The sequence below is a fragment of the Falco rusticolus genome, chromosome 8 (genome assembly GCF_015220075.1).
Source record: "Falco rusticolus isolate bFalRus1 chromosome 8, bFalRus1.pri, whole genome shotgun sequence".
In the NCBI taxonomy this organism is placed as follows: domain Eukaryota; kingdom Metazoa; phylum Chordata; class Aves; order Falconiformes; family Falconidae; genus Falco; species Falco rusticolus.
In genome coordinates this window covers 23,130,332-23,152,030 of record NC_051194.1, presented here as the reverse complement: position 1 = coordinate 23,152,030, position 21,699 = coordinate 23,130,332, and the positions used below count along the sequence as shown (strand labels likewise).

Sequence of the window (21,699 nt, the reverse complement as noted above, 5' to 3'; positions counted from 1 at the left end):
TGCCACTCCGGGGTGACACATCCGACCAGGATGGAGCGTGCAGCTGCGGCAGCCGTGCGGCACAGGCACGAGAGGTGCTGGAGGCACGGCGGGAGGGTGCAGCTTAAAGGGTGACATTTGGAAATAAAGGGCACAGGAGCTGGGACACTGGGACAATTCTCTGTGTTTGCAATGATGCATACCCACCCTATGCCTGCAATGGGTGTTTTATAGGTTCAGATGAGCAACAGGGGATTTTTGTGAGGACGTGAAGATATACCAAAAACTTCTTTCTGTTACAGAATGAAGACCATTTGCTGTCCATAAAGTAAGCTGTCAGTGCTGGGAGGTATACATCGTTCAGAGTTTAACAGGAGTATTTACTAATTACTTTACAGCCTCTTTTCCCAGGAAAATGTGGCTTCATTGATTTGCCATCATTCCCATCAGTGTTGCCTGGGCTTCGGCAGCCACCTCCTCCTGTTCCCCTTCCTCGGCCAGCCCCAGCTCAGCTCAGCTCAACCCAACACTGGATGGGAAAACAGAGTTTCCACTAATCTGGTGGGAAAACTGTGAGGATAAGACTTTCCCTTTGTGCTAGCATGGCTTCACGTAAGGTAAGACCCTATTTACCACCCTCTTGGCCATCCTTAAATTGCCCTGGTCTTGTTTGCTGCCTACAAGTGCCAGCAAATCCATGTCCGTTGGGATGAGACACCTTCGGCGAAACCCGGCTCTCCCTATTGACCAGTAGGAAGCTGCTCACTGTACAACATCCATGCATCCATCAAGGAGACTTAAAAATACTGGCTGTCATCATAATTCTGCAGAAATTATAGGGTGACTTTTGGCCCACGGTGTTCAGAACAACCCCATGACACTAAATTTCATGTGAGGAAGCTGTTACCAGTGTGCTTGGTGTGGGGGAAATGGGGCACTGCAGCAGTGGCTTGGGAAAGATCAATACCAAAGGACAAGTGTTTCCCTAAACAACCATACATTGCAACAGTGCTGGAACCAGTTGGACTCAGAGGGTTTAATTAGCAAAGATAAGTGATGGGGGATTTTTCATATTTGTAGTTTTAACAGTTTGCTTTATTTTATTTTATTTTCTATTTTTTATTGTTTTATTTTACTTTATGTTTGTGTTTATTTTATTTTACTTTATTGCATCTCCTCTATAGTCTCCCTGCCCTACATGTCCTTTGCTGTTCTGTGCCACAAGCCACCAGGAGCCACAAGCCCCTGCTGGGAGGGCTGTGGCTCCATGACGTGGCAGAGTATCCTAAGTACATTCAAGTATAAAGTTGCCTGGCTTTTAAAAAACACGGAGTTGTCCTGGCCACCAGTGGTCTTTTGCCCTCCTTCCTAGGCAGACCAAAAGCACTTGAGCTGGTGAGTGTTTCACAGTGGAGTCAATAGTTCAACATGGCAACAAGTTTTGAATAGATGTGGATAAGCAAAAATTTCAGCAAGTTGTGTTAAACAAACAAAAAACCAAACCAAAACAAAAAACCCACAAAAAAACCAAACCAAGACCAAACCAAAAAAACCCCAAACCAACCCCCAACTTCTCAATAACTTTGAAAGGAAAAGGGTGAAAATTTGTGTGAGAAAACTGGAAGAGCCCAAGTTGCACACATGAGTCTGCAGTTCCCAGACTAAGCCCGGCTCTGAGCCACGCAAACGAGGAGATCTGCTTCTTCCAAACGCAAGTGCGTTGCTCCGTGCCCAGAAATACCAGCTAGCCTGGGATACGTAGCATTTCGTTTTCACATCAAAGTTATCCTCTAATCCGTTTATGCATTCCTAATTCCTGCCTTGCCATAATAGCTAGTGGCTATTAAAAAAGTTTTATTTCTTTGCAAAAACAGCCCGAACATTAAAGAAAGGAATTATATGTCTCTGGAGAGCAAATGAATTAAATTCCAGGTTCATCCACAGGATGGAGTCCTGCCACTCCTGCTCAAACCCTGGGCAGACTGGACGAAACCCAGGTATGGATTCATCGAGGGCTTGCTTCATTCATGGTGTATTTCCATGCAACAAAATACCTGTTTTTAATTTACTTTCCTCTCTCAGGGTCTCCTTGAGAAATAGTGACTTCGGGATCGATATTGCCGAGGGCTGTCAGACAGTTTGCATATTCACCCCCTCCCTGGCTTGGAGGGGTTTCTACATCACTTAGAGCCTCTGATTTGGGTGATCAGAAATAACTGTGAACACACCGTTCTGACTGTGGTATTTCCTCTGTTAGTTACATTATGCTCTCTTATTTCCTAAAAAAAAAAAAAAAAAAAAAAAGGGGGGGGGGGATGTGCACAGTAATTAAAGTCAATTAGGTCAGTATAATGTGCACAGTAATTAAAGTCAATTAGGTCAGTATAATGTAAACAAAAGGAAAAAAGTGGAAAGAGTCAAGTGAATTTGAACTGAATTTGTCTTTTGTGTCACCTTACCTCTGGTGAAAATAGAAAAGTCTTTTATGGGTCTGGGGCCATTTAATTCTTCCTGATGGGGGTCAGAGGATTAATTATGCTTTGTATTCATATCTTGGGTTTTTATACATGCTGGCACTATTCACTGGAATTTGTTTTGAAGGTCAAACTAAAGCTGAGGGAATCTGCTAATGTTACTGTCGCAGGTGACTTGCTTTGCTTTCAGCATATTCTAAGATAAATGGTCTTATGAATATTGCATGAAAACACCTCTAGTAATGGCTTTTAAGTGATTTAATTTTGAAAAACAGCAGAGTTTAGCAGAATAACAGTGTTATTTACATGGGAACCAAGCTCAGCAGCACAGGACCCTTGGTCATGGTGCTCCTGCAGCCATAGCCCAGCAGCTCCCAGATGCAGGGGGTACAGCAGAGCATCCCTCCCCAGAGGACAAGCTGCTCACCAGCTGGGCTTTCCTATCCAGATCCAGTAGGTGATGATTCAATGCTCTAGCAGGGCTTTCCCTTCCTTGGAAAGAGCTGTCAAGATGTGAAGGCTCATACTAAGTTCGCCTAAGTCGGATTGCGAAGGCCAGCAGGACTGCAGCCCGCAGCGGTGCTGATGGTGCGCTCTAATTTTCCCACGTTTGCCTTTGAGCTGCTTACTTTCTACTTAGGCCTGTAGTGTGGTATTAGTGAAGAAAAATCAATTAGGTATTTGGTTTGGCACCAACTCTCAAATCCCATTAAATATTGCTCTTGGCGCTGGAGTGATTGGCATTAGTGCGGCGGGCACTGGGTGGGAGCCAGGCTGTCCCTACGGACCCTCCGCGCGGGGTCTGCCCTCGCAGCTGCCAGGCAGAGCCTGAGCAGCACCCTGCTGTCTCTGGCCATTTACCCAGCTGTTAAAAGCAAACGGTAGCACTGCCCCCCCCCCCCCCCCCCCCCCCGTAGAGACTCACAGATTTTTTGGCAAGCAGGGATCGTTAGAGTAAGGGTCAGGCTAGCTAGTACGGCGTAGGCTGGAGGGCATCAGCCCACTTCTCCTGTGTTTGGGTAAAATGCATTTTAAGAAGGCATCAGCTCTTGATTTGGAGCTTTGGTGGGAAGATCGTTCCAGGAGCGAATTGCCCTCAGTCCTGCAGGTGAGCTTGTTCACTGCAGTAGCGTTCTAAATGCTTCTTACAAAAAGTACCGTCTCAGCATATAATAGTCCCAAACTATTCTTGCAAGAGATCAGCACATTTTAAATTTGTGTGGAGACTGTGCAAAGAAACACTTTCGCTTTTCTCCTTCCCATTGTGTTTGCAAGTGATTTTGAGATGGTCTAAAAGCCTCTGACTCCTGAGTCCCCATGTCCTGCTCAGGTCACTTGCTTCTGAGAGCTTACAAGCCTTCATGTGATTGTGCTGTTATACAAGATAGGTAAAAGTTCCTCCTTTTGTCACAGAAGTGCTGAGACTCAATGAGAATTATAGAATCAAAGAACGGTTTGGGCTGGAAGGGACCTTAAAGCCCACCCAGTTCCCAGCCCTGCCCCGGGCAGGGACCCCCCCAGCCCAGGCTGCTCCCAGCCCCATCCAGCCTGGCCTGGAGCACTGCCAGGGATGGAGCATATCAATTCCATGGATTTAAAGTCAGCTTAGGCAGTCCCGGTCCTCCCAGTAGCTCAGCAGGCTGGGTTTTCACCCTCCTCGGTCCATCCGTGGAGGCGGTGAGGATGTTCTGCAAGTCCCGCTTGGCTTTATGGGGCTGTGCTTTTGCGTTGATGGTTGTGGTCATAAAATATGCATGCAGCAGCATGATTCATGGTGTCTGGTGCTAAAATGAGAACGGGGAGCGGCGAGGAGCAGCCCACAGTACACAGCATTCCCTTTTACTGTCCCAAGTGGCTTGCCCAGCCCTTCCTTGCCAGGTAAGGCATATTTCTTTTAAAAAATATTCAAGCGAATGAAAATGCTGAGTCTCTTCCTTCTGCCAGAGACAGCAGCAACAATAATTAATCACTGTCTTGAAGGACCCGAGTGGACACCAACTGCTTCCTTCAAGCAGGGCTGCGAGTCCCTCTATGCTTTTGCGTCAGTGCTAGGGCTCCCCCAGGCACTTTGGGGTCCTTTCTGGGTTACCTATTGCCTGGGTGTGTTCCCCTCCAGCAGCTCCTCCTGCAGCCCTGGGAGCATCGTGGGGAGCCGGGCATCCGACCGGCCAGCTGCCTCGGGCACGGCTGACCCACAGAGCTCCAGCCGCTCGTTCCCCGTGGTGAAGGGACGCAGGGCACAGCCTGGGGGAGCGGACACTGCTGACCCCACCAACAGGCGATGGTCAACAGAAGAGGTCGCACCTCTTCTGACCCTGAGCAACACGGAGCTGTGCGAGGCAGCGCAGCAAGTTGTGCCACATGGGCAAAGCGCTCTGAGATAGGTTTCTGAAGGGGACACAGCATTGTGGTTGCAGACCTCCACTGAATGGATATAGGGTTGAAATAGAATTTTGGGTTCAAATCTGTGATAAAGGCTTCCAACACAATTTGAATAATTTTAACGTTCAAAAGTCCTTTCTGTTTTTCTACATGGGATGAATTTGGTTTGGTGGCAATACGACTGGTTCATTTCTTTGATGCCAGAAACAAACCCATTCATTTTTTTTTCCCTTCTATTACCCAAATTTCTGGATGCCAAGCCCAGTTAGGTGCTGCTGTGCCTTTCGCGTGTGCCCAGGGAGGTTTCGGGGTTGCCTGGGCAGGCTCTGCCCCACTGCATCGGGTGGGTTTTGGGACACCCTGAGTTTTTTTAGAAGTATCGCCACTTCAGTGCTTTAGAAGTCTGATTTCTTCCTTGCAGGAGAAATTTTTAATATTCTAGTCAAATGGACTTTTTTTCTCCTGGTTTCTGTGGGCTTGGGTTGATGCACTAAAGTGTTGTTTGCTGAAGTGCTGCAGCTGGCCTTGGTGAAGCCCTTGTCTGACCACATCAAATGCAGGACAGTGCAAAGAAGTGCAAAAGAGAACTCTTGTGATATTTTAAATGGGGCTTTCAAAATATTTTCGACCTCAATTCCTCTGTCTTAAGCTCCAGCCTGTAAAATTAGGGGAAGATAAAATCTGTTTGCCTTCCTGGGATTTGGTGAAAACCAATTAGCTTTTACGAAGTTCACTGATAACGTAATGACAGGCATGACAGAGGAACATGGGGGGAAATTTATAATTTTCTGTCTGGAATAAAGTTTGAGTTATGTGCAATAAATAAAGCCTGGCAAGACATTGAACAGGAAGGGACAAAAGCACTGCTGCACAGAAAGCCAGGAGTGGGGAAAAAACCATCACGGGGTCTTATAATGAAAAATGACATTGTACTGCTGTAGAGAGAGGAGGGGGAAGCAAACTTAGGCTGCATAAACATGTTAATTTCTGGCATTTAATTATGCGCCAGATCCCATCTCCCTGGGGATGTGATTCCCACCGCCCCCAGTGAGAGCAGGGTGGGCACCCACACCCGCACCCTCAGCACCCCTCATATCCCACCAGAACTCTGGACAAGCAACTTCTCACATCTTCTATTGGTTTATGTTGGCATAGCCCCTGTCCCATCATGGGCAAGCTGCAATATGCAAGCACCTGCAAACGCTCCCCCATTAACACTGGGTAAGTATCTAAGTAACAGGCACAAATTGTTCTTTGTGGTTGGGATTTTTTTCCTTTTCCCGTGTTTGATGATGTTTGAACACAATGTCACAGCAGAAGCAGTCACAGTCCTCATGTTCCTGTGCCAAACCCCGCCTATGAACAGCATGAAGGATTTATGCAAGTAAAATACATATGCTTCCCAGGAATGTATTGTACAAAACTGTATATTTTCTTAATATATTTTTTAGAAAATATTTCACTTTGGCTTTATTTCTTTTCTTTTCTTTTTAAATGGATCACTTCCAGCGGACACTTAGCGTCGGCAATCTTTAATCATAGCAGTTAGAATTGTCTGAATGATGAAGCAGCTGAAAACTGTTGACAGGATGAGCTGGCAGGTTGAATAATGGAACTCTGGACTGAGCACAGAGATGATAACTGCAGTGATCAGCACCGAGCAGTGCCGGGCAGCTGGAAGCCAGAAGCTCTGGTCCCAGATAACTTGTGAGATGCATGTCCTGGGCAAGCGGTTTAATAGGGCTGGGATGCAGCCTTTTATTGAAGGTGCAGCGGGAGCTGTTTTCTAGGGTATTTTTTCTTAAATTAGGCACAAGGACACTTTCATCTTTCTGGTGGATACTTCTGGTTTTCTGAGAGTGACACTTTAAACAACAGCTGGGGTGCTGCTGCGTAGTGCTGCAGCTGCCCCGATGCTTGGCTGCAATGCCATTGCTGCTTCCACTTGGCTCTGTTTTACTGTAAACTTACCCTTAGATCTTCCATAAAATGTGGTATTAGCTATTAGTGTGATGTTATCTCCTCGGGCATGCTAACAGAAGGTACTGAGTGAGGAAAAGGGGGAGCTGGGAGGTGCTGTAAGAGAAATGTCTGCAGGAATATTTTGAGCAGCCAAAATGTACGCTGGAGGGGACAGACTTTTGCACAGTCATAAGGAAATGCTTGCTGAGATTAATAATGAATCCCCTCAGCAACGGCCTCAGGGAGCGGCACTTTCAATACAATTTCTTCCATGGCCAGCGAACTGGACCACCAGCTGATAAAACTCACTTTTCAACAGGTAAACTGAGGCACGGCGTGGAAGGTTCGCTGCCTTCTACAGGCTTTAGCAATTGCATCCCAAAGGGATGTTACACCAGGAGCCTGCCCGGCTGAGAAATGCTAAAAAACGCCTATTCGATATAAATTAAACATGGGAGGCTTAAGTTGAAGCATTGCCATTATGTTAAACTGAGCATGATCCCGAGGAAAGCCAGTGCCTTGAATCAGATAAAATGTAAATGAGCAGCTTCTCCATCTCGAATTAAGTCACTACGATTAGTGCAGATATCCACCAGCCAGCACCGTCTGTGCTCTTTCTCGAGCTGCTCTAAGACGGGGTTTGCAGCTGCATTTAGCCTGACCGATTTTTCTTGATACTAGGATTCTGTTCCTCATCCTGACTTAAGAGCTGAGTACACGGGACCAAGGATGGGGCAGCAGCAGAGCAGGCGGGTTACAGCCGGGGCGCATTACAGCTGGAAAAGATGTAGAGAAGCAGAAAAGAGATTTTCCTGCAAAAAGGGTGATTCCTCCTCTTCCCCACCCCACACAGTGGTTTTAGTCCCAGGAGAGAGCACACATGCTCTCCCTGTGAAGAAAAAAAATAAATATGTATACACACACACATACATATATATAAATATATATATATAAATGTTTTGGTGGGTTTAGTGTGTGTGATTTTTGCTGTGGCTGTGAGGAGTGGGGTGTGAGTGGCCCGACGCTGACCTAGCAAGGGGTCCCTGCCCCCACCTGGGAAGGAGCCCATCCTTTCTTGCTGCCACCTGTCCTTGCAATCCACAGGGGTGCTGCAGCCCAGACAGCTCCTTTGATCCATACGTTCAAGAAATCTGACTTAGGACAGAGGCCAGCTTACTCCACAAAACTCAGGGTTTTTTTTTTCCCTTCTCCCTGCAAGCTTTTCAAAGTATCCTGCCCTGTGCCAGGATTCACATCCACTTCTCTCTCAGCTTTCAGGAGCAAATAAAACTTTCTTCCACGGAGGAGACCTAGGCTAGTTTATTTAAGATGTGATGGGAAGGGAATTATTTCCAGACCTGTCTGTGCTGACATTTCAAGCAGAAATAATTGGGTACACATTCCAGCAGAAACAGAACTATCTGCACATTTTTGCAAGGTGTGAGTTTATTTGGGGAAGAATTAATGATTCGAGACTTCAAATAGGGAGCTCATAAAAGCCAACAAATGACCTAGGGTCGACTCCCTGGCACTGTAACTTTGAAAAAACATTTATAAGGGAAGTCAAAGAGCTGGAAAAAACTTTTTTCCCTTTTTGTAGACTGCATGAATCTTTTTGTTCTATCAAATGTCGCTGCTGTGTCTCGCAAACTTCAGTATGAGTGGCAGAAGGGTTGAAAGGGGATGCAGGAGTTCAACAGCTGCCGCAGGAACGGGAGGCATGGCAGGTAGATCAAAAATAAGTCATCACAACCTGCTGCTGTTACATATCGGACAGGTTTTGTTGCTGTGGAGCACAAAGATTTTAGCCTTTCATTTAAAGAGTGGGTGTATCGGGAATCGAGGCAGCTCAGACTGGGAATAATAGCGGGTAGCACATAGGCACATCCGTAGGGTCCTCAGCATGGAGGGCTGGTGGTGCGTAAATGGGAACATTTCTTTTTCATGAAGGACTCCCTTATTTGCCCATCCCAACCTCAAAACCACTCTCCCATCCCTCTGCCTCAGCACATCCATGTAAACGTCCGTAGGGCCCATGCAGGCGCACACACAGCCGCTGCAGCATCCCTGCAAACCCCTGCCCTCAGTGGCATCCCTTCCCTGCCCCTAAACCATCTGGATGGGCGCAGTTCAGGGATCAGCACCAGAGAGCTGGAAGAAACCCTGCTGAGGCATGCATTTCATAGGCAGTTACTTACGTGTGTGTGTAGTTTGGGTTTGTACCTTAAACGCTGCTGGAGAACAGAACAAATCCAGCTTTCCTCATTCATGTAGTTGTCACGAATGGGTGTTAGCCTGAAGCCGCTGAAAGGTATTATGCATGTTGCAGCAGAAACTGGTAATATTCGTTGGAGGTCACTTGCAGTCCTTCTTTCTTTAATGGAATACAAGCTCTTGTAATACACTCTGCTTAGTATGGCTTTAAAATAGTCCGATGATATTTAATCTTATGCAAATTGAGGCTACATACCCCTTCTTTTTCCTGCAAGCAGCTCTTCATTGCCTGATCTGATTTAGTGGATGGGGTATAATAGTGAATTACTACTCGGGCGGCCGCCCGCCTCCCCAGCCATCCCAGCACGGCACCCCCGCACCTGGGTCAGACCCCAGGGTAGTGCGAGGTGCTGGCTGCCCTTAGCACTCACAGCTGTGCTCTTCCGTGGGAGAAAAGCCGGTACTGCTTTGGCATCCCCTAATTCATTACCCAGCGGTGCCATGCTGTACCACTTGATCTGAGGTTCTGGAGGAATGCACAGCTCTCTGTGTTAGACTTGTGATCGCATCTTTAACTGCTAGGCTGGAGACGTCTCAACCTAGCATGAAAAACAAAAGCCTCACAATAGAGCAGATCCTTCCAGGTCTCCTGGACGTTCAGTGAATAGCAGAATATAAATTAACCTTACTGTCTGAAAAGAAGGTAGCAGCACAAGGGAAGGCTGGGGCTGGTGTTGCTGATAGAAATTTTTTCAAAAGTGGATCACACTTTAAAAAAATAAAAAAAAGTATAATCTGCAGTTCCCAATCTGTATTAATGCTGCACACTTAATCTTAGCTTTTGCTCCTTCATTTGATTCACTGCCAGGACTTTTGCTCTAATACTAGCACAAGTTATTTGTTCCACTCTTGTCTTTACTGCAGTATGCTGATTTAAATACAGTATTTTTTTCAAGATTTGGTGGTGGAAGGACACAAGACAAGCTGAAATGCTGCGATGGAGCAGATCTTTCCTTTGCCCCAGGGGTGAGTACAATACAAAGCAGACAGTAGCACATTTTAGTTTCTTTAATTAAGACTAATTTACTGGAAGAAAACTACACAGCACAGTGACCGCTGCCACACTGCTTGGGGCTCCCATCCTCCCCCAGGAGCAGAGATCCTTTTACCACTTGCTGACACAACTTCTTGTACCCAGGGGTCCCATAAGGGCCTCTCAAGCTCTTGTCTGTGTGCATCCCTGGGGCTCCTCAGGGTTCCTTGTCTTTGCCCTGAAACTGAAACCATGAAAAAACACAAAAATGGAATAGGGCAGGGCAGGGCAGGGCAGAGCAGAGCAGAGCAGAGCAGAATAGAACAGAACAGAAGAGAAGAGAAGAGAACAGAACAGAACAGAATGAATTAGATTAGATTACAATAGAACAGAACAGAATTAGATTAGAATAGAATAGAACAGAACAAAACAAATTAGATTAAATTAGAATAGAATAGAATAGAATAGAATAGAATAGAATAGAATAGTTCAGTTAGAAGGGACCTACAACAATCATCTAGTCCAACTGCCGGAGCAGTTCATGTCAAAATACTAAACTACTTCATTTCTTTTTTTTGGTTTTTTTGGTTTTTTTTTTTTTTAGCTCAACATCACATCTTTGGAACAGGGAAAGAACCACCTCCAGAGGGCTTTTGTTGGCTTTTGGGGTTTTTTATTTGTTGGTTGCTTGGTTGGTTTTTATTTTTCTTTTTTCTTTGCTTTCTGGGGGCTTTTTTTGCACAAGGAAAATCCAGGTACTTCTTTACTAGGTTACTTCCCCTGTTTTTTCTGCCTCTACCAGGACTTTTCTCCATGAGGAGAGAAGAGAGAGCTGAAAGCAGGGATGTTTCCAGCCATCACTGAGGAAAGAGTCGGCCGCTCGCCCGGCAGCAAAGGGAGCTGGGGCTGGCTGGGGAACAGGGGAAGCTGGCACCAGCAGGGTAGGGGGCTGCTCCAGGTCCCCGTCCAGCAGGTTCCCACCTTTGGGACCTTCTTTATGATGGAAAGGGGAGAGAGCAACAAGAAAATAAAGGGGATTCCCGGTTATCTGTTCCCACAGGTGCATTTCCAGGAGCATGGCAGCTGTCCTTGCCCATGGGCAGGGCGGCAGGGTTCATTTCTGGCCCCAGGTGGGTGCTCTTTGCTGAGCGGCAGCTTGCCCATCCGACCGCAGGAGAGAAAATGTTTTCCGGCCCCAGTAACAACTTCTGATAGCAACAGCATTTTATTGTCATGTTTTGCACTTGGTTTATAGGAAAAATGGGGAAAATACTCGTTTGCTAATAGCACAGATGGGAAATGTAGAGACTACTTGAGTGCTTGTCTTCAGCTAATAGCCATTTATTCTCCGCAGAAAAAGATGTTTGCTGCATTTCTGCCATAACTGTTTATCTGAAATGAAGATTGATTTTCTGATCAACACAGCCATAATTTTCTATAACTTGCCAGCTTTACCCGTGCATTTTGCTGAACCATTACTCTAAACTGGAGTTAGTTATAAGTATATGCCACACTGTCTTTCTTTTATGGGACTGTTGTAGTCGCTCTTTCACTGTGGGTGGTGGTTTGAAGGTTCCTCCCCAGGTCTAGTACTTTGAATTTCTTTTTATTGAATTGTACTTTTTTTTTTTTTAATTCCAAATTATTATTTCAATTTGTCAAAACATTTTAAATACTACTTTTGTCCTCATTCTTCTTGTACTGCCTCTACGTATGGTATTGTTTTGTAAATTTAATACCCCTGCTTACACCTTTTTCATCCATGGCTTCTCCTGGAACCAAGAGGAGCTGCTGCAGATACTCAGTTATTAATCTTTCTAGTCCAGCCCTGAGCCTCTAAATCTTGGCAGACACCAGCTGCAACTTTTCAAGAACTTGCACAAAACACACTGCACTTTTTACAGGAAAGAAAATATTTCAGAAACCATGATGGCTGTCAAAAATTCAATTGATGATATCATAATTTGGATTTACGAGGACAGTTAAGCACAGTGCACTGGAAGAAATATGGTTCTGGGGATGCTTTCTGGTAATTAGTGTATGTACGTCCCGTGCAGCATCCTCACAGGGGAATTGCATCTTATTCCTTGGTTGACATTGTTCTGGCACCACTTCTACTCTGAACTATTTTGAGTTCAAAATGTGAAATAAACCCATTCGCTGGAGATTGGAGGTGGCATCTCTGTGCCCGCTCCTCTGGGACAGATCTTCACCCAGTTTCCCCCGTTACTTATCGAACCCAGGTATATTTTTAGCTTTCCTGGTACCCTGTGAGGAGTCCCACGGGGCAGCAAGGGTTGGCATATGCAGCATATGAAGAAACACGTCCTTTTTATTTTTTCCCCCCTTTGGATGTTGGTCTGTGTGTGACCTCAGGAGAACCAAGTGGCAAATCGACATCGATCATTAAAGCAAAGGTTCCCAAGTGCCAATGCAAATGCACACACTTCAATAAAATCAATCGCTCTGACGATCTACTCAGGGCAGCCTGATGCCTCCTCCAGCCAAACAACGCTGCCCTCGTAATGGGGGAAACCTGAGGGGAGCCTTGGCATAGCCAGCAGCTCATTTCAAACCTGCAAAAAGAGCCTGAAAGCAGCATGAGTGAGGAAAAAAACCCTCCACGTTGGAAAAAGTACTGTTTTGGTCAAGACTGTACTTGACCAATATTTTTACCATATTGGTCAAGACAAATTTTTAGATTGTTGGTTTTATTTTTTTTTTTTTTTTTTGTATTAGAAGTGAGGGAGGAGAGAACACTGGACGACGACATGTGTTCATGGGCCAAGCTGGGGGTTTGCTGTGAGAGCTGTGGGACACCTTTGGTTTTCTCCAGTGGCCGCAGCAAAGTCCTCCCCGGCTCTGCAGCCCTGCAGCTGCTGCTGGGCTCCCTGCCTCATCCATTGGCCAGCTGTTTGCTCCTGCCTTCCGAAAATTCAAGGAATAAACCAGACCTGTGTGGGATGCAAAGGAGGCAATGATCCTTCTGGCAGGGTACCTGTGATTTTCAGAAAAATCTTTCATTTGCCTTCTCCTCCCAGCAGAAACTGGATAAAAATATTCTAATTTTGGAAAGTGATTACAAGGCATTATTAATTTGCCAAGTTTTACCAGTAACCATAAACTGATGTTAGCTTGAGAATACCAGGGGAGAAAAAAACCAGCGTTTGTGTCCATTTGCATTTGACAGCTCAAAGTTTTGAAGCCTGTTGTTGCTACACATTAGTTGGAGAAAAATCATGGAGATGGAGCTCCTCTGAAGACAGCAGAATTAGATGTGCCTGAAAGCCGTCTGGGTGGCTGGGGAGCAGGGCAGCATGATCCTGCCGGGCTCCTGAGGATAACTCCTGGCCCCTCCAACACGAGCCGTGTAGCATAAATGAGTTAATGTGAGACGTGACTTGTATTTTAGATGATGAGATGCTGATTGAACTTGCCGTGCCATCACTGCTGGTTTGTGAGCACTGCTGCAAACGAGTTCATTTGCCGTATTTCTGCTGTCACAAGGCGTTGTAAGCAAAACAGTTTCAATTACTGTCATGCTGCTGTTACCGCAGTTTTCTGCCTCATGGGGAAGAAGTGAGATGTGAAGTGCAGTGCCTGTCCTGAGGAGAAGGCTCAGAAACATGGCCCTGGGCGGCAGCTGGAGATGCCAGCGGGAGGGGAATATCCTGCCCCTTCCCAGAGCTCTCTAAGACCCAGCAACACACATCTCCTGCATTTTTCTGCTTCAGCTGAACCTTCCTGGCTGCAGTCAGTGGCCTTGGACTTCAAAAGCATCAGAGCTTCACTTCCAGATTTCCTTCTGAGCCTTCAGATATACCAGATGTTTAAACAGATAGTCATAGAATCACTGAGGTTGGAAAAGACCTTTAAGATCATTGCATCCAACTGCTAACCCAGCACTGCCAAGCCCACCACTAAACCATGCCCCTAAGCACCACATCTACATGTGTTTTAAACTCTTCCAGGGATGGTGATTCCACCACGATGATGGACTGTGACCAGGATGATGATGGTGACCATGGCCAGGATGGTACAATCATGTTCATATGGTTAAGTTGAACGTTACAGTCCAGAAGGGTCTTCTCAGGCAGGCCACCAGAATTATTCATAACACTTGTTCTTGTATTTAACATCCTTTCTCACTGCGTGGGTTTTTCTCCAGATTTACCCAGTGCTTCCTGCAAATCCCTTAGGAAGTAAGGAATCAAATCCCTTACTTCAGTGCACTGATGCAAAATGCCACTGCTGCAGCAGGGCGCCTGGGACCACGTCCCATGTATCTGTTGCAGGTGGCATCCCACTGTGGCTAGCAGGCTTTTGTATTTGTGAGTTTCATTTTCAGGTGAGAGGAAGAGCTAAAGGTTGTTCCCATGGCAGGGAGTGCACCAGGAGGCAGAGGGCACTTGCTGCAGTGTAACGTAACCAGCGCTGACCTCCGAGATAACTGACGCTGGACTCTCCATGACCAGTGCCATGGGTGTGTGACACCGGGCTTGTGGATGCCCAATGCAGATGTTACTGTGAGTCAGCAGGGAGTAGCGGGGTTTGACTTGGACAACATGTTTATCTTGCAGAACAGGCGCCAATGGACTGAGTGATGCCCAGGGTGAGGTGGGGGGCTCACAGCCCCGTGTTGCTTCAGTGGGGATCTCCCCATACATCTGCACCGAATCCCCTGCCCTGCACTGGACCACCAGTCCCCAAGGGCCTTCCAGAACTGACAACACTTGCTATGGCCAGTGGGCGCAGTAACGGACTGAGTCCCACCTCGACATGAGCATAAACCTGGCATTTAGAACCCTTGAGTTTGAGGAGGAGAGCTCAGGTTGGTGGGGGCAGGAGCTCTCTCCTCCCCAAGCAAGGACGCCTCTTTGGCAGGACTCACACCCCTGACTACATCAGAGTTTACCCGGGAAAGTGTTCTTAGCAAAAGCACTGAACTATTAACCGGAGCTCAATTTTTGCAGTGAGTGCATTTATCAACGGAAATTCTGACTTTCTTCTATCTGTTGCCTTAATAAATCATCTTTCCTTTTCAACTTTGCGTGGGTGTCTCAATGAAAGCCCATGCGAGGACTCCAAGAGGCCAACGGCAGCGCTGTGAGTGGCTCTACACGTCGTCCTTTAGACCTGAACCGCTGGCCACGTCTAGGACTAGGACTGGATCCAGCCACAGTGAGACCCCTCTCTGAGAAGGTGTTTAGGAAGCAAGGGGGTCCTTTCTGACCCTCGTGGCTCAACGGGAGGGCTTTTGCCCCCTTCAGACTCATCCATACAACATGACAACAGGACATGGAAGCCGGTGCAGCTAGGTAGCCGCTTGGGACGCAGAAATTCAGCCCACCGTGCAGCATTAGCTGTGTTTCTGATTTTGGTACACATTTGCTTATGAACTAATTTGATGATTCATGGTGGAATTTTCTGTTCTGCAACCCAAGAACATTCAGAATCTCAATTTGAATTTGAATTGGAAATCCCCACATGGGTTTCCTGAGTGGCTTTGCATCCCAGTAAACATTTCATTGCACTGCCAGGCATCGTTGCCTCCTCCCATCCTGGTGGCAGGACTCTTTGTATCAATGGCACACTGAATTGCAGAGAAAAAAAAAAAATGGCTTGTGGTTTGGATGGGGAAATGTGTGTTCTGGGCTTTTCCTTCCTAACTCTGTAGCTGCTGAGATCTGGGTTGAGTCGAGAAGCGAGCATGGAGGGAACAGCATCACGGACATCAGGAGGAATTAGAGGTCAGGGCACAGTTGGTTCCTGGGTCTTCTCACGTTGTCCTGCAGCTACAGTGTAATGAAATCAGCAGGGATGTCTACCAGTTTGGGGCTCCTGACTGGGGAAAAGTAACTTTTTCCAGTGCTTTCTTGAGAGCAGGGTGTTTTTGTCACCAACACCATTCACATGAGGGAGGACATTCTTTTAAATGTCTATCATTTTCCTTTCCACTTACATTATTTCCTTACCTCACCATGGGTGACAGATCAAGTATGTTGTCAATCTGCTTGTGTGACGTCGTGTCTGCCCCCCCCCCAATCAATAATTAATTTTGTTTTTCATTTCAGTAATTAGAAGGAAATAGCTCCCCTTAGACCATTGTAGTTCTGTAACTGTAATACTGTGATTAATAACATGAAATCTTCGCCCACATCTAGCCTACGGAAGGGAAAGAAAAGGTGAGAGAGGCCACTCTGGGAAACTGGGGAATTAAAAAGAGGTACCCGAGGACAGGAGCGGGGAGGCGGGGGAGGCAGCCGGCCTCTGGGCCGGGGGGGCTGCAATAGCATCGCTCCGCGTAGCCATAGCGTGGGATGAACTTCACCGAGCACGTGCTTTACCTGTGGGGGAAAACTGCCAGACATTGTAGATTAGAGGAAGAAAAGTAAGGGAGGGGAGCTGAAAGTGAATAGAAAACAGCAAGGACAGGCTCGTTTTGGTGAAAGTAAATGCATTTTGCAACAAAAAAAATTACAATCTGAAACATAAATGCAGTGGCAGGGGGAATTCTAGGCAACTAGCACTGATGAAGATGAAGCGATAACGGTTAGAAAATTAGGTACGGCTGTGTTTTATGTCATGAGAAACAGCTGACAAGGCGAATTGTCTCTGCGTTCATACCTGACAGGGTGTGCAGGTGGCAGGGGCGCCGGGAGGAGGGGCGGGTGGGGGTAAAGCATTACGGGGAATCACCGGGGCACAGCAAAAGGAGAAAACACAATCAGCTTGGTGCGAGGAAAGCGGAAGGGGTATCGGGGAAACAACGGCAGCACCAGCTGCTAGAGGGGAACATCAGGTGGGAAAACTTTGTTAGGTTTGCATAAGCTATTACGAAACTTTATTGAACTTATTACAGAAGGGAAATATGAGAAAGCGCCAGAATCATTAGCTGATGCTCTGCCACCACCTTTCCCAGGGTATGCGCTGCTGCTGCCACCCCACACCATGGAGCTACCCAAGTTTTTTCACTTTGCCTCGCTACCTGATTTTTTAAGATCTTTTTCTGTGACTGCTGAAGCCAAACCACAGCAAAGTCTGGTTATTGCTTGTACCACGTACGCGCTCGGTCAGAATTTCCACAAGAGAATTTTACAAAACTGCCTTGAAATCAAACGTTTGAGCTGACATTATTCTCAGCTTCTTCAGCGTGCAGCCTTTGCAAACACACAAGGTCCATGTCCCCAGGTAAGGTAACTGCCCACACGTGGCTGGTGAGGGTTTGGGGATGGCTGTGACCCTCTTAACTCGGGCCCGTGCTGACCTCAATTGCTTTGTCTCTGAACTGGATGGTCCTCTGCTTTTGCTTTTTTTTTTTTAAATTAAAAAATGCCCAGTGGCCAAACATCCACTATACCCTAGATACAATTTCCAGATTTGGGGTCTTTTTTCTCTCTCGGCTTGAAAATATGTACTTGTCTGAATTTTTTCGGTGACTTTTCCCCTCCCCTCCCCGCCCCTAGCCAGGTAGGGGCTGCACTTTGTGTCCCTCTGCTATGCAATTGTGTCCCTCTGCTATGCAAAAGATCTTGCTGCCGTTTTCCCATCCGCTCACCTTCCTGTGGCTGCTTCTTTTTGAGCGATGTGTATGAGCACTGGACACGGCATCCCATTTGCACTCATGTAATTGCCAAGTGCAGTGCTAATGACATGTTCTTCATCCCGCTTCTGCTTTGCTTCTGTCTGCAAATACCCGCCACGTGAGAATTTTTCCGATCACAACATAATTTTCACATTTTTCTGCCCAAGTCTTTCTCAGCCCCAGGCTCCCGAGCGGTGAGTACGGTGTGCCTTCATCCCACCGCGCTCACATCCGGCTGTGCTTCACTGCTCTTTGAACCGAAAAAGCAGAGCAGGTTGGTTTTAAAACACTTATTTTCCACAAACCCGAGCCGATGAACCACCACCACCCTGCCCTTTACCCTCTTACAGGGCTGTCCTGCCCATGCCCGTTGCCTGGCACGACGGCTGCCATGGCCTCGGCTGCTCGTTTCAGAGAGATGCTTCTCTTCTGTGCTTCGAAACACTGTTTCAGAGTGATTAAAACCGGCTGTTAGTGACCAAGAAACACTCAAATGCACCAGTTTTAAAAATCCCCTGTGCTAGGTACTGCGGCCAAGCCACCCAACACCCTCTGGGGGTACGGCTGCATCGCCCGGCTTTCCCGCAGACACTTAAAATTTTCAGCCTTCTGTGTATTATTGTTGGCAGTGGGGTTTGCAGAATTTTATTTTTTTATTTTTTGCTCTTACTAACAGGTCTTTTGAGCAGCCTTGCTGGCCATAGGGCTTCCTGGTCCTTTTTGTTACTCTGCTATTTTTTTCCCGTCCCCGAGTGCAGCAGGAGGGTTGGGGGGTGGGAAAGCCCTTCCCCTCTGCGGGCTGGGAACCTCGTTCAGCTTCTGCAACCGTAACAAAATAAAAACAAAATGGAAAAATATAAAAGTGCCGGAGTCGGGGTGCCCCACCTTCCCTCAGCCCTCCCGGCCTCCCCTCCGCCGCTCCCGGCAGGTGCCTGGGAGCCGCAGCCCCGTGGCAGAGAGGAGGAGGAGGAGGAGGAGGCGCGCAGGGTGAGGAGGGCGAGCAGCGCACTGAGGGTGCGGAGGGCGCCGGGCGGGCTGGGGCGGTGCGCGGTGCGGGAGGGAGTTGGGCAGAACAGACGCGGAGCCGTGCGCGGGGGGGGGAACCGGAGCGGATGGAGTTGCGCGGGACAGTGCGTGGGGCTGTGTGCGGGGGGGAGTTGCGCGGGGTGCTGCGCAGGGCGGCTGTGTGCAGGGAGCGCTGCGCGGGGCGGAGCGCGGGGATGCGTTGCGCGGGGGTCGCTGCGCGGTGGGTGTGGCATTGCGGCGGGCGGTGTCGCGCGGGGCGCTGCGCGGGGGCCGTGGCGTTACGCGGGGGGGCGTGGCTTTGCGGGGGGCGTTGTGCGGGGGGGCATTACGCGGCGGGGGGCATTACGCAGGGGGCGTTGCGCGGGGCGGAGCGCGGGGGGGGGCTTTGCGCGGGGGGCGTTGCGCGGGGGGCGTTGCGCGGGGCGGAGCTCGGGGCGGAGCGCGGGGCGTGCTCCGCCCTGCCCGGGGCCGCGCCGCCCCTGCCGGCGGCTCCGCGTGGGTGGCGGCCGCGCAGAGCGGTGCCTCCGCGCCCGCAGAGCGGCGGGGCCGGGGCGCGGGGCTGCGCGGGGCTGCGCGGGGCTGCGCGGAGCATGTCGGCGCTGCGGCGGAAGTTGGGGGACGAGTACCAGGTGGTGAGCACCTCGGCCAGCGGCGGGGGGCTGCCCCCCCCCCGGGCCGCCCCGCGGGGGAAGCGGCAGCGCTTCGTGGATAAGAACGGGCGCTGCAACGTGCAGCACGGGAACCTGGGCGGGGAGACCAGCCGGTACCTCTCGGACCTCTTCACCACTCTGGTGGACCTCAAGTGGCGCTGGAACCTCTTCATCTTCATCCTCACCTACACGGTGGCCTGGCTCTTCATGGCTTCCATGTGGTGGGTCATCGCCTACATGCGGGGCGACCTCAACAAGGCGCACGATGACAGCTACACCCCCTGCGTGGCCAACGTCTACAACTTCCCCTCTGCCTTCCTCTTCTTTATAGAGACTGAGGCCACCATCGGCTACGGGTACCGCTACATCACAGACAAATGCCCCGAAGGCATCATCCTCTTCCTCTTCCAGTCCATCCTGGGCTCCATCGTGGACGCCTTCCTCATCGGCTGCATGTTCATCAAGATGTCCCAGCCCAAGAAGAGGGCTGAGACCCTGATGTTCAGCGAGCACGCCGCCATCTCCATGCGGGACGGCAAGCTCACCCTCATGTTCCGGGTGGGCAACCTCCGCAACAGCCACATGGTCTCAGCGCAGATCCGCTGCAAGCTGCTCAAAGTAAGTGCAGAGCTGGGCCCCCCCGAGCGCCCTTTTGGCCGGGGAGGGCTTTACCGCCCCTGGCCCCTGGCCCACTGGGGTTGCCCGCATCCCCCCGGGCTCAGCCCTCAGGCACCACGTTTGCCCTTGGCCACCTGATTTCCCGCAGCCTTGCAGGGTAACGGGCACATTCAGGACAGGGTTTACACGCGTATTTATATACCCCTATAAAGGGGCAGGTTTGGCTGACAAGTCGCAGCTTTGTAGCTGGAGCCCCTCGGAGCGTGCTGGCTGCTCGCCTGGCATGTTGCTGCGCTTCGGGGTGACGGCGAGGCCGCTCAGGCAGAACTTTATTTATGCGGTGCATGAACTTGACGGAAGGCAGGATGCTGGGGTTAGACCTTTAAAAATGGTGCTGGTGGCCCTGTAGGGCTTTGGGAAAGTGGGTGTTTATTTGAGGCTTGCTATAAGGGCTGCGTATGTGCTGGGGAGGTGAAATGAGGGTGGAGTGGGTGGAAGGGGATGGCTCGGGTGGTGTTTGACACATGCAGAGCATCCTGCATCTTTCCATGGCTGGCGGGGAATGTGGGTGCCCTGCCCCCAAGGTGGAGCACCTTGGGGGATGGGTGTGCCCTGTCCTCAGGGTGGGTGCTGCGCAAGGTATGTGGGTGCCTTGCCCTTGGGGTGGGCGCTCTGCAGGGGATGGGGGTACCTTGCCCTTGGGCTGGGTGCTTTGCAGGGGATGGGGGTACCTTGCCCTTGGGGTGGGCGCTCTGCAGGGGATGGGGGTACCTTGCCCTTGGGCTGGGTGCTTTGCAGGGGATGGGGGTACCTTGCCCTTGGGGTGGGCGCTCTGCAGGGGATGGGGGTACCTTGCCCTTGGGCTGGGTGCTTTGCAGGGGATGGGGGTACCTTGCCCTTGGGGTGGGCGCTCTGCAGGGGATGGGGGTACCTTGCCCTTGGGCTGGGTGCTTTGCAGGGGATAGGGGTGCCCTGCTCTCAGGGTGGGTGCCCTGCCCTTGGGGTGGGTGCTCCACTGGGGATATGGGTGTCCTGCCCCCAGGGCAGGTGCTGTGCAAGGTATGTGTGTGCCCAGCCCTTGGGGTGGGTGCTCTGCAGAGGATGGGGGTGCGCTGCCCTTAGGCTGGGTGCTCTGCAGGGGATGGAGGTGCTCTGCCCTTGGGGTGGGTGCTCTGCAGAGGCAGGCAGGGTCCTCCTGCCAGGGGGGCGCCTCACTTGGAGGGCTGCCCTGCTTTTTCCCCCCTCCCCTGGCTTCCTCCCGTGGAGGGATGCTCATCCCCCGCCTGCTGCGCCCAGATCCAGTGAAGCACAAATGCATTTTGCTTCAAGGCTTCTGAAGTTGCCGTGTTTTGGCCCAAATACATGTTTCCGATTGGGGATTTGCAGGCAGGATCGTTGCTGCGTTCAGTGAGGGTTGCAGAACCCCCACGGCCCCCTGAACCATGAGTCCGTGGCTGAAAGGAGGGGTCGTGCTTGCACTTGACAAGCTGGGGGGAAGAGGAATGTAAAGAACCTCCATAATTTCACTTGTCTCCTTCCTGCCGTGCCTGGATGATCGCTGTATCTGGGGACTTACGTCGACGAAGGTGCAGCTGACCTGGAGACATCTGTTCCTGGTCTTTGCTTTTTGAATAATCAGCTGGAATCTCAGTTACGCTTTTCCCTGATAGGAGCTATCCCTGGTTGTTTCCTCCTGTCAGAAGTTTAGATGGGTAAATTGAATGACATGTAATTAGTCTGGTAAGTAATCATCCAGTCTTTAGGGGGCACCACGGT

The 21,699-nt window shown here is 49.5% G+C and overlaps 1 protein-coding gene across 2 annotated transcripts in view; it reads left to right on the top strand.

The window, feature by feature from the left end:
• The first annotated feature begins 19,124 nt into the window (after nucleotides 1–19,124).
• The window catches only part of KCNJ3 (potassium inwardly rectifying channel subfamily J member 3), a 55,765-nt gene continuing 53,190 nt past the window's right edge, over nucleotides 19,125–21,699 (top strand). For both annotated transcript variants that reach the window (XM_037398318.1, XM_037398319.1), the window contains exon 1: nucleotides 19,125–19,923. In XM_037398318.1, coding sequence (XP_037254215.1) covers nucleotides 19,246–19,923 — 678 coding nt within the window. In that variant the 5' untranslated portion in view covers nucleotides 19,125–19,245. The remainder of the gene's footprint in view (nucleotides 19,924–21,699) is intronic.